The 12,636-nt window shown below is 37.7% G+C and overlaps 1 protein-coding gene across 1 annotated transcript in view; it reads right to left on the reverse strand.

The window, feature by feature from the left end:
* The window catches only part of LOC103901893, an 84,884-nt gene that overhangs the window by 52,372 nt on the left and 19,876 nt on the right, over positions 1-12,636 (reverse strand). Inside the window, 1 exon segment of the mRNA XM_009282856.2 lies at positions 313-447. Coding sequence (XP_009281131.2) covers positions 313-447 — 135 coding nt within the window.

Here is a 12,636-nt window from a genome sequence, read left to right on the forward strand (position 1 = left end):
GCGCTCAACTGGCGTTTCAGGGCAGCAGTCTTCACAATACATTTAGCTTAATGCATTTTGAGCTCAAACAAATCTTCCATTTGCACTACTGTTGATATTTGTCTACTATTCTACTTGAAATCAGCATGCAGTATAAATGATTTAGACATATGAATAAATAAACCTCTAAATATCCATATCCTTGCAACAGCAAAACCACATCAAATCTAATGTTTAGAACAGTATATTGCTACAAACACCAATTCGGTGAGCAAATGGATTCACATTCATAGGACATTGCATCACGATTTAGGAAAATGAAGGGTAACTCACTTGAGCATGTTAGTTTGATGGACATGTAGTCTCTGCCACAGTCCTTCTTATAGTGACAGCGCAGCCAGTTTAAGAGGCAGAGTCCGTCACCACACTGTAGTTCTTCTTTTTTACACGGCAGAATGCTCTGTTCATCTGAAAGGAGCAGAAACAATAGATGACTTTGTGTAACAAGCAACTCCTTCCTGAGCAACAAAGCCATGTCTACCAGAAGTCAATCTTCCTGCTTTTGAAAGACCTGGGCAGATGAAAACACTTTCTCCTCTTTGTCAGATGTGAAAAGGGTCTCAGACTCAAATACTCCCTATACTGTTGTTGCTGATTTAAACAGTATTCGAGACAGATGAGGTCTAGGTGAAGCATACCAAAGAAATCACAAGGGTACCATGTCTGAGGCACCTAGCCTTCTGACTGACTTACATGCTTTAACATCCAAAACAAAACAATCCATCTTTGCCCCAGCTTAACACACAAAATGGATAAATGAGGGGGAAGAAAAGAGATCTGATATCTTGCATAAACCTGAAGGACTGGATTAAGGGCTGCTTAGCTGTAAGTATAATTCTCCCACAATCCCTTTCCAGTTTGACAGTTAAGGGTAGGAACTCAGTCTGATAGAGTGGGGAAGGATTTTTTGAATAATCTTAATAAAGCCTTAGGTAAATTTATGGAGACATAAACTCAGGTTTGGTTTGCAGAGACATTAAATCCTATATAGCAGGGTCTGCAGCTCTGCATGAAGCCAAATCTTTGACTGGCTCCTCAGTTGTAAGACTGAAGCCACTTCCCAGGACTACTGTTGATTCTTGGGGGCTGAGTAGAAAACTGAATCGCTCATCTCTGCCTAGAGAGGGGGAAAAAGAGTAATTTTATCTTGTCCTTTGATAGTGTACTATGGTTCCTTTTATCTTTATGTATACACACATGCATGAACAGAAATTTCCTGCTCTCAAAGGAGAGGTGATACCAGCCTAAGCCCTGTAACTTTAAGAAAAGCAGAGTTTCAGGCCATGCTAATATTCACCTGTGCAAAACATATTTGCACAAGAAATGGGAGTGCTGGTGGGAGTGTCATCACTTGCCACATCTGAACAGGATCACCCCTTCCTAGTCCAAAAGTTCTGAGGGTATGCCTGAGGAGAGAGTGGTCACTGCAAATGCAATGCTAGCAAGCAACAGGTGTTTAGCTTTCACTGGCTACTCAAAATAGCTGTTTTGTTTGATGTCCATAAACATTCAAACAGCAGCTGCATGATGCAAAATTTAAAAAGGAGTTGGGGAATCTCTATGCAAGGAAGTGTCTTTTTTTTTTTGGACACATTAACTGCATAATACAAAATATGCCATGGAATGCCAGTGACCAGCCATACCATCTGAAACACACTGAGCAAATCATTGAAAAAAGAACTTGTTATGTAAATGTATTCCAGTTTGTTAGGTTAAAAATCTATTAACATACCATAAGGAAAAACCAAATTCCTGGAGATCAGGAAGTCAGAAAATTATCCAGGAAAAGAGGGGAAAAAACCTCCTACATTATTCAAAGACGGTATTATTTTATTATTTTTTTTCACATTTCACCACTAGTGAAAGTGGTCTTGTTTTGATGGTAGATAAAAGGAAACTATTTTCTGACAAGTGCATCTGAGTGCGCAAATGGATACACTGACATCATTTAGTTGCACGGTTTTGTAGGGCCTTCCAACATTGAGAAAGAGAAGTAAAATAGACAGAAAATAGTTCATTAATGACTGAATAAAAAGTTTTTAAGTTTGGTAAGGAAGACCTTTGCGCAGAAAGACTCTTTGGAAATCAGCTTTAAATTTCATTAGAGTACTAGAGCTGTGTTCAGGTTACTTTATGTGAGCAATCTAAAACATTCAAAATACAGGCAAATATAAGTTCAAGCCCAACTTGAAAAACACTAGCTCTTGAAAGTAAAGGCACAGAGGGCTAGTGTGCAAATCAGTACCCAAGAGAAGACAGGCAATTTTGCTACATCATGTTTCTGTTTGCTCTCCAATATTTTTAATTTGGAGCCTTTTTGTTATCCTTCGTAGCGGCAAAATCATGCAGTTTGGAGTAATTGTTCATGATTTCCAATTCTCCACACAGCTGCTCCAGTGGAAGATGTCGGTATCCCCAAATGCATTTATAAATATCACCAGCATTGACAACATACTGTTATAGTAAATCTTAGATTGTACGCTTGTACCTGGTAGCTCTGCAATCTAGAGGCCAATAATCAGATCATATTGTTTTGTACTTTCAGAACATCTTGCAGTACGTTTCCCAAATGGCTGCTGTATTTCTGGAAGGCATCTCAAACAATTTTGGGGTAAAATGGCATACAATTCTCAGGAATTAAAGTTGTGGGGATTCCTGTCTGGTTTTATTTATTTATTTATTTATTTATTTAGAGTGAAAATACTTCTCAGGAATTAAAGTTGTGGGGATTCCTGTCTGGTTTTATTTATTTATTTATTTATATATTTAGAGTGAGAATACTATAGAAGAAGCAGCTAAGCAATAATTACTTTGTGGTACCAAACATAGTCATTGTGTAAATGGGAACAATTTTTGTTAACTTTAGACTGGTTACACAGTCATTGCAAATATCAAAAAGGAATTCACCTCCAAGAAAATGATGCAAAAGGAAAATACAGTGTATTAGCAAATTTATTAGAGTAATTGGTCTTGGCATGCCTCTCACATATTTATATCTTCCATAAAGCCTGCTTAGTTTGTAATCTAGTTTGAAGTTGCCCTAATTATTTTAAACCTCTTTGAACTTGCTCCAGTCTACGCCCTTTCGTATCTACCTTGTTCACTGTTCGTGTTTTTACTAGTTCAACACAATTCTCTATCACTGGCTACGATTTCACCACTTTTTGGATGTAAAGAAAGTTTTCTACAGTTCCTGCAACATAAAATTCCTGTCTTACTTTTCATCGCTTTACTGGCTCTACTTTGAAGGTCACTTAAAGATAAACGCCTCTTCTTTCTCATCCAGAAAGTAATACTATGCTTTCTGTTTCTGCTAGTTGTTGTTGAACTGTGTAAGTCACTCTGGGATACAGTCTGTATGAAAATGCTAGAAAACCACTGCTGTGTTTTATTATCTTCAGGGAGAACCATTAAGATTGTAAGGTATAAGAAATTATATGGGCAGATCCAATTTTTTTTGGACTGAAAAGCAGTGGGGGACAATGACAGTTAAAAAAAAAGGGTGTGCAAACCTATCCCATAAAGCTGTATTTCCCAGATGTAGCAAGAGCAAATTATGTCTTTTGTGAATCCAGATGATACAAATCTTCCATCTATTCTCAAGGGGAGCTGCAAAATAACTGAAAAAACCATGAAGACTAAAAATACGTAAATGCTTTTTTGAGGAAGAAACTGAGGCACAGGCCTATAGTCACACAGCAGGCAGGGACAGAAGTAGGCATCACATTCAGTGTGGTACTGACTGAACAAATAACAACGTTTAAGTTCTGTACAATGAAAATTCTTTTGAGACAGATAGTTTCATCTGTGAGAAAATGCATTACTTTCCAAGATGATGTTTCTATTTCAGTAGAGGCTAGCATGAAGTATTTTGTCCTTAAAGTATGTTTTACCCTGAGGTAAAATTGAGTTGAAAACAATTGTTGCTACAGATGACAGGGAGCTAACAAAGTCTCATTCGGAGAAGTACTTCCCAGTTCTAAGCTCACCTGTTCCCAACTGGAGTGTGCCACGCAATGGCGTGCTGATGGTTTTCAAGGTTTGTATTCTAAATCAGCACGCATTTGAATGAATTTATGAAGTGAAAATTAGTAATTTAAGAACATCAAAATGATCATATCAAATTTAGATTAAGGTGCAATATTATATAAATGTGATGCATAAAATTAATCCACAAGTTGAAAATTAACCTGCACCATTAAAATACACATAATAGTTTACAGCTATTGCACATTATCCAAATTTGTATTTTCCTATGTAGTAATACCACAATTTTTGTTTTATTCAAATGACCAATGAATTATATATCTGTTAAAGTGGATACACACTTCTCGCACCAACCACTGAGTCTGGTAATGCCCTGATCATCCCCCAGCAGGAACTATTCTCTGCAACGTAACCCTTTACACTTTGTAAAAATCATAGTCCTCATTCTTGCCTGCAGCCTGGCTTTGAATCCTTTGTAGCCAGCTGCGGGAAGATAGTTGTGGTGAAGAAGGATCCTCCAGTGACATAGAGATGATTTAACAACTCTTGAGCTTGGTGAGAGGATGGGAGAATAAACAACACATGGCACATGTTAGTTTGATGCTTAATGCTCTGCTGTGCTTATATGATTTAGATGAGCATGACGCAGAAACCTGTGCAAAACACAATATAAGGAGGAGAGATTCTTATCTCTCTGGTGATTTCTTGTGCCCCTCAATTCCTTAATATTTTTGCATTGATGGCAACTAAAGAAATTTACAACAACCTTAAATCAGAGGACAGACACAAGATGTCATTTCTATACTATTAAGGTACCTTTAGTCCTGCATTTTAACATGTTGTCATTTTAACATTGTCCTTGGCTGTATTTGGGAATCATAGTTTTACATGTTTGAAAATCTGGGAAAAAGTTCTTATTTCTACTTCTATAGATGCTGCAGCACTCCTGAAGCATGATCTTATGTCTCCAACTTTGGGAAAATTTCCAATTTACGGTTTGCTTCATTCAGTAGAAACTTTTTTTTTTAATCAGAAGCACAGAAATGTAGCTCTGAATATAGCTGCTTTTTTCGGAATCATAGTTTTACATGTTTGAAAATCTGGGAAAAAGTTCTTATTTCTACTTCTATAGATGCTGCAGCACTCCTGAAGCATGATCTTATGTCTCCAACTTTGGGAAAATTTCCAATTTACGGTTTGCTTCATTCAGTAGAAACTTTTTTTTTTAATCAGAAGCACAGAAATGTAGCTCTGAATATAGCTGCTTTTTTCTTTTTTCTTTTAGACTTCTATCAGGTTTTTAGACATTTTTCAGGTTGGCTAATAGGATCAAGTTGCAAAAATACAGTTTCCACTCGTGTTTCCATTTAGGATTGTGCTGTTCTAAAAGCAAAGTCTTTTCTAAAAGTGTCTATGTATATACAAAATCTTTGTTGGTGGTATTCAGATTTTGTGCTCTCCCTAAACATTGAGACAGTTTCTGATTGGGACTGATGCTAGGAAATGTACTATACAGCACGCGCCCCAGCGCACAATAGCATGAATATGTTGTAACTGCTTTTTCAATCTATTATTGAATGTCCCATATTCTTTCTAAAGGAACATCTGATTCCACAAATGTGTTTAGTGTGAGGAGTGTGATTATTAGCGTAGCTTAACACATTCTTCAAATGATGCATAAAAGTCATCCCAAATAGCTACTCTTTGTTGCTTCTCTTTGCAGTGTGTGTTCTTTCTCTAGCACCAAGTTCTAGGCCAAAACAGAAATTGCTTTGGATTCACGTTCCTCTCCCGATGTGTCTCTGAGGCAGAGTTATAATTACAGTACCAAATGACTAGATACTGTTGGGCTACTTGTTAACATAGCACCTGCAATAAACCAGGAGCGTTAACTTGTCATTCAGAGCTTTTATTGTCTGTTCAAGTCTGCAGGGTTTTTACATTTGTTTGCTGAACAGGGAATAAGGATCACATAGTAGGCTGCCTAATCACTGGACCTTCAGAGGCAAGTTTCAGGGCAATACATTCAGATGACAACAAGGAAACACGGTTCACAAATTTCTAAAAAATCAAGTCTCTTCTGTTCTGCACTGGGCTTTCTATGACCTACTTTTTTAATAAAGTCTTGTACTTCTTGCCAGTTGTTTGGGCCAATGACTAGCTTGCATGCCGTGTGTGTTTGGAGAGTGAAAATGGCCATTGTGTACCTCAGTAGTCTAACTTATAAATAATCATAAATGGGGAGCATTCAGCCCCAAACATTGAACTCTGCTAATAAGAGGAGATGGTTAAGTGTCCATTAGAAGCAAAGTTCAATATGAGGTAGTCCTAGTAAGAACTAGTCTTCCAACTGGGACTAAATAGCTCACAATCTGCTGGGTGCTCTGCCATGTATTGTATTACGCTCTTCCCCTAGAGGATCTGGGATCTCTTTTGTAAAGCTCATCTCTTTAAGATCCTGAGTCCTTGCTGTAGAACCCCCTGATTGAATCCATTCTGTAAGTTTGGGCCTGTTTTCAATGTTTAAAAATTGGAAGCAGCCTATTAAGTGATTTAGAGTGACTCAGAAAGCTGTTCTACTGACTGAAGTGTTAAACTTTCTGATGCAAAATATGTCATTTCTATATATCCCTTGGGTTCCCCAGCAGAAGGGAGACCTACCTGTATTTGTGATCTAGAAAGTCATTACAGGCCAGCTGTAGTTACTTTTCTGTCCTAAGTAAGTGGGAACTGAAAGTTGAGGTTAAGTATAACTTCAGAATATTTCTCTCTATCAGGTCTGAGCCTGATGGACAACAGGTTGTCTGTGGACAACTGTATCACATAAAATAATTGTATGAAAAAGTAAAAGTAGAATAAATGTTCTGGAAATTGTCTTGCAGCAAGTCTGTTCCTTCAACCCCAAGAACAAAGACAGATATGGGATTGGACAAAGATGGAAAAAAAGATGCTACAAGAGAAAATAAGCTAGTGCAGTATCTTGTTAGCAAGAGTCAATGCCAAGTAATGGACAGATACCAATCCAGGAGCCAGGAGAGCCTTGCTTTCTCCTTAAATTGCTATGTAATCTAAAGCAATTAATTTTTCTGCCAACCTTTTTTTTTTTTTTCCTCTTCCCACCTTTTGTGTTATCTAGACACCTGCAATTTGGAAGGACAAAGCCAGTTATTTTGTGCAGGACCTAGCGTGATAAAGCTTTAGTTTTAGTTGGGTCTTATGAGTGTCCATGGTACTGGTAGAAGTAATCCTGTAACAATTTTGCAGCTAATTCAAAATAAAGCTAGGATGCTGAAAACCTGTAAAGGTCAGATGCTTACAGAGCTGCTTCTCTTAAACCATGAAACTAAAAAAGATTAAGTGCCAATAGCAGAGATTGAAAAGTAAAAAAATTTAAGAACGGCACGTATTTCACTATTTCTTTTTATAATGCTTCTAATGAAGAAAGAAAACAATTGCTGAAAGAAAATCCTCATTTTAATGATAGAAGAAAAGGGATTAACACGCTTGCAACTAAAAACAGCAATTAAAAGATAAGAAACTTAGAATTAAAGAGGCCAAAGAAACAAAGTGTCATAGAAGCACTGTTTGCATTAGAATAGACAGTGATCAAGTGGTTTTGGCTGGAATGTCCTCCAGTGAATTATCTTCACACAGGTCCTTGAAGACTGTAGGTGTCTCAATGTCATATAATGTCATTATTTTTAAAAAACAGTCTGAGGGATTTCAGGAAGTTCTAGCAAGATATGTATTAAGTCTTGGAGCTAAAATCAATGTTTGCATAAATGCTGTCAAAACGTAACTGAATTTCTTGCTTCTGCCAGCTCTGAATTTGAGGCCAAATTTTCAAAGCATCTGAAGATAGAAACTCTAAATAGGCTTTACAAAAGCTCGTAATCAATTAGGTGTCCACCTTCGCATAAAGGTGTCTGGGCATCCACTGCATTTTTAGGTGCTTGAACATATAGCTCAAATACAATCGTTACATAACAATGAAATGTTAGACTGCAAGAGTTAATAGCACTCAGCAGCTCTAAAACATCTCTCCCCCCTACTCTTCTCTGAGAGGTTTCTCAGTATGGCTGCTTGTACCAGTTTGATGAGATGCCCTTCAGAAACTAAAGCATTGTTTCTATTTATTTGATAGGGAGCAGGGTTGGACTCTAATCTGTATTTTTGCATAGTAGTTGCACAGGAATGCATTCTAAGCTATTACTCTCTCCACTAAAAAAAAAAAAAATCAGGAATGGGAGGTAGGAGTTGGGAGAAGCTGCTGAAACTAAAGTGTTGAGTCAGTAGTTACAGTGGAAATGAACGATTTGAAGTTGTCAGCCTATATCCTCATAAATGAGGATGAGAAATTGTCAGGCTTGGAGAGAAATTGATACCTTCCTAGTGCAGATTCCAGTCTAATAAATGAAAAGGTGAAAAAGTCATTCTTGATGTAACTGAGATGATTTCAAGCCATCATAAAATAAATTGATGGTAGAAAGATACTGAGCAGGGTATGACTTATTAGGGGCGAAGAACAAAGAATTCTGAGGTGTGGTTCTGGAGGTATTTGAATATCCTTCCCTTCTGCACAGTTGGAGTCATTACAGCCTGAAGTGCAAAGGCTGTAGGGAGACATGGGTGCCTTCAAAAAACATCCACACTTTAAAAAAAAAAAATCAGTGAAGGAAAATAAAGAGCAGATTATTCTGGGGATTAAACTTCGCTGTGCACTTAGAGAAGAGGGGGCAACTAGAGCATGTGTTTCCCTCACTGCCTGGCATCACAGACATACATGGTTTCTGTCATTTTCTGTTAGAGAAGAGGGAGACTGGTAATGGGTGGTAGATGTTGGTGCTTTGATCACTGACACTTCTCAAGGCATCCCACAAGTGCAAGGGAATATACTGCTGCGGGGTGCAGAAGTCTTGGTGCAGATCTATCAGTCTGTCTCTTAAACTTCCTGGCATAAAGTACTCTCTCCAGGACACCAGCTCACAGCAAAGCTGTCACGCACAGGCTTGAAGCAATCTCTTGTCTTTCTGTATGTCTCAAATCTGGTGCAGCCAACAGAACCACTGTAAGATACTTGCACAGACCCAAAATCACCCAGTTTCTTCACCTGTTTGAACTGAGGCACTGGGCTCCACCAGTGCATATGAACGCGAAATTATGTTCCCTGAGTACTGGCCTCTAGACAAGTGTGTTAAACTGGCTGAGTTTGGAGACCATTCTGGGAAGAATACAGGATTTGCCATCAAGAACAAGAGCTACAGACTCCCTAGTCTGTAGCAGTGGAGAGAGTGTTTTATTCTTGCTGTGTACAGAAAGATTTCCTTGTTTATGAGTAGAAGTTTGTTCAACCTTCCACCATTGTCCTGGGGTCTCAGAGCACAGCTAGCAGTGCTGTAGCCAATGACAACACAGCTGGCAGCCAGCTGTGCTGTTATGGTGTGTGAGCCGAATGCTGAGGGACAGCATCCAGTGTCTACTCAAGGGTCTACCGGTTTTAGGATCAGGATTTTCTGCACTTTTCCTTTGTAGCAAGTTTGTCCCTGTGCCATGGTTAGGTGGGTTTTCATGCAGAGAACGCCACAGTCTGAATGCTTTTGTTCCTTCTTGATTTTGTGAGATAACTCAGTTTAGTAAGAGTAAGTTTGTAAGATCTATAAAGGTTATAACACAGGAGTCTTAATGCTGGATTTTAAAAAGCTGTCTGCATATTTTGTAGTCTTGTTTTTCCTGATTCATGCATCCAAATGAACGTTTTACGTATCTCTGGACATTCCTTGTGCTCTATTAGATGTAACAGCAGAGACATTGTTCAATACGGTTATCATAAAGATTTACTAATATTTAAATACATAACTATATAGTCACTTAATAGTTGTAAAATAACTTTTTATAATAGCTGATATGTATTGGCAATCTGGATAATTGATTGAAAAATCAGTTCATTTGTTTGCTTTTACCTGTGCTTAAAATCCATTTCTTCAGAGATGAGTCTCAGAACTGCTGGGGCGGAGGTGGAGGAGGCAGTGGCATGCAGGAAGGGAAGGCAGTTTGGGTAGAACTGTTTGTCTGCCTTTTTACTTCTCTGACAGTTTTGGGCCCCCTTCATTTAAGTATTACAAACACTGACTGAGGTTCATGACTGCTGATTAATAATGATTTATACTCATTGTCATCAATATTTTCTAGAGATAATTTTGACTTTTTACTTTAAAAAACAAACAAACATACCTGACCAAAAGCTAAAAACGCTTTGCAAAGAAAATCCAAAGTTTCTCTCAGCAAGAAACACCTAAAGCCACAAAGCTAATAGCAAATTTTATTTCCAATCAGAACGTTCCATTAAATGCTGGAACTGTCAACCTGCCTTGGTACTGTGGTTGAAGTCACATAGGTCCATTCTTGAGTATTAACTTGCCTGGACTTGGCTTGTGTGACTTTACCCCTTTGTCCTGGTACAAGATGCAGTATTCTTGAGGCACAGCTGACTCTGTATGAGAAAAGCTGCAGTCCTGCTCCTGGGCCTTTACACTTGCTTAGGAAATTCGGTGTTGGGAGAGTAAACAGGTCTAGTACCTGGCATACGTGAATTCTGTATAGCTGAAGAATCCACTGTGTAGTTTCCTTTCTGTAGTACATAGTAACAGCCTGGGATAATACCAGTCTCTTTCCATGTTCATTATAAAAGCATAATATGAGCCACAGTTTGATTTGTTGGGGGTTTTTTTTTTTTGCTATTGCCCACCTGGTATTGTATTAATATTATCTGTTGTTGTCAGTAGAACATCTCACAGTCTAGGCATTACAGTAATTAAACATGATAGCCCTTGTGTAGAAGGCCAGAACGTCAGGCCTGGCTGAACTGTACTCAGTTAAGGCCAAAGAAAACAAAATGTTGTCTTAAGAACACTTAATTTTGAAGAGATGTAGACACCCATTTGGAAATTAGGGCAATACTCAGACTACTCTGAACTGTTTGCTGCAACAGTTCTGTTACAAAACTCCACTGATCTAAAGTTAATGCAATACAAAGTTGCCTTGCCATGAAAAAGTGGTCTCTCTGGGAGGGGCAATGGCAGGGAAAAATCTGAGCCTAAGGGTCAAGGAACATGAAAGCGAAGAATGGATAAAGAAATTATGTTATTCTGATATGAATCCCCAAACTAAACATATATTGGCTACATACGTAATGACGTGCTATGAAATGTCATTTCATGCATAATGTAAAACCAACAATTCTGTGCAAAAATAATCTAAACAGTATTTTTGCAATATTAACCTGTAACAACACATAGCTATACTAACGTAAGCATTTACAATATCCTGTCATTTTTGTGTTGTTGTTATGTATTTTCTATGACATAGGTGATGCCAGTTGGTAATCTAGTAGGTAGCCAGAGGGTGAACAATTTTAATCAGCAGCTACTAATTTTGCACTTGCTCTTGAGCCCAATTTTAACATGTTTTTTCTAGGAGTTTAAGGGACTACCAGGCAATCTGAAAGACAACATTTTCATTTACTTGGTTTTGCACTGTCTTCAGCTCTACCAACCAAACTCTGCTCCAAGTTATCTTAGGGTTAGATCTTACAAATACCTAGTGTTGACAGAAGTTGGTCTTGACACTATGAATAATTTCTCCAAGTTGGTAGGTTGTGGCAGCAAACATTAAGCTTGATAGTCTTTCTAGTCTGTGAATGACAGTAGCTGCCTGACTTTGTTGTTCCTTTATGTATGTTCCAAAGTAAGATAACTTTTTGCCTGTTCTTTCTTTAAACTTCAGGTTTAATCATACGATTTCTCACCCATGATGGGCATCTTAGCTTAAAAGTTGTTACTGAAGTCATAATCTAGTTACAACATTTCAGCATGGCTTTTCTTGAGAGGCAGCACTTACTCTGAGAAGTATCTTGGTTGTTTTAATTGTTGTGCACATATTTTTATCATTATGCATTCTTTCATCTAAGAGATTGGACATGCTACTCTGCTTCCCTGCATACATGTGGTTTTCTGCCAAAATAGGGCCAATGACATGGGCAGAATTGGCTCCTATGTTGTTGTATTTCCTTTTCAAAAAACTTTAATGTAGTAACTACAAAAGTCAGTCATAAAAAGGAGAGTAGAAGGAAGTCGAATGTCAGGAATTGTTTTATTTCAATGATTGGAAGTAATTTTTAGCCCCATTTGTTCCACTAGTGAGTGCCAAAATGATATAAATTGTGACTGATGTCAGTGTGCTCAATTTGTAAATCAGTTTTAGCAGCTATGTGCTAATTTGTTGTTGTGGGAGAAAATGCTGAAAAGTAGGATTTTTTTTTTTTTTTAAAAAAGAAATATTGAAGTACTTGTACCTGACACTAAATTTTATGGTCCTCTATTTCAGATGATTCTAATTTCTGTGAGTTTTGTCTGTATAAAGATCACAAGGTTAAGTCAATTTCTGTTAACTCAGTTGTTTTCTTAGTCAGGAAGCTATTTGCTGTTTAATGGATTGATGTTTATCTGCTAGAGGACTTTAAAGATAATATTCCTACAGCTGTACATGACTGCAAGGCGTGCCATTAATGCAGTTTAAAAAAAAAAAAAAGAGACTATTTACAGGGATTGGAAT

Source organism: Aptenodytes forsteri, unplaced genomic scaffold, assembly GCF_000699145.1.
Source record: "Aptenodytes forsteri isolate BGI_AS27 unplaced genomic scaffold, ASM69914v1 Scaffold70, whole genome shotgun sequence".
In the NCBI taxonomy this organism is placed as follows: domain Eukaryota; kingdom Metazoa; phylum Chordata; class Aves; order Sphenisciformes; family Spheniscidae; genus Aptenodytes; species Aptenodytes forsteri.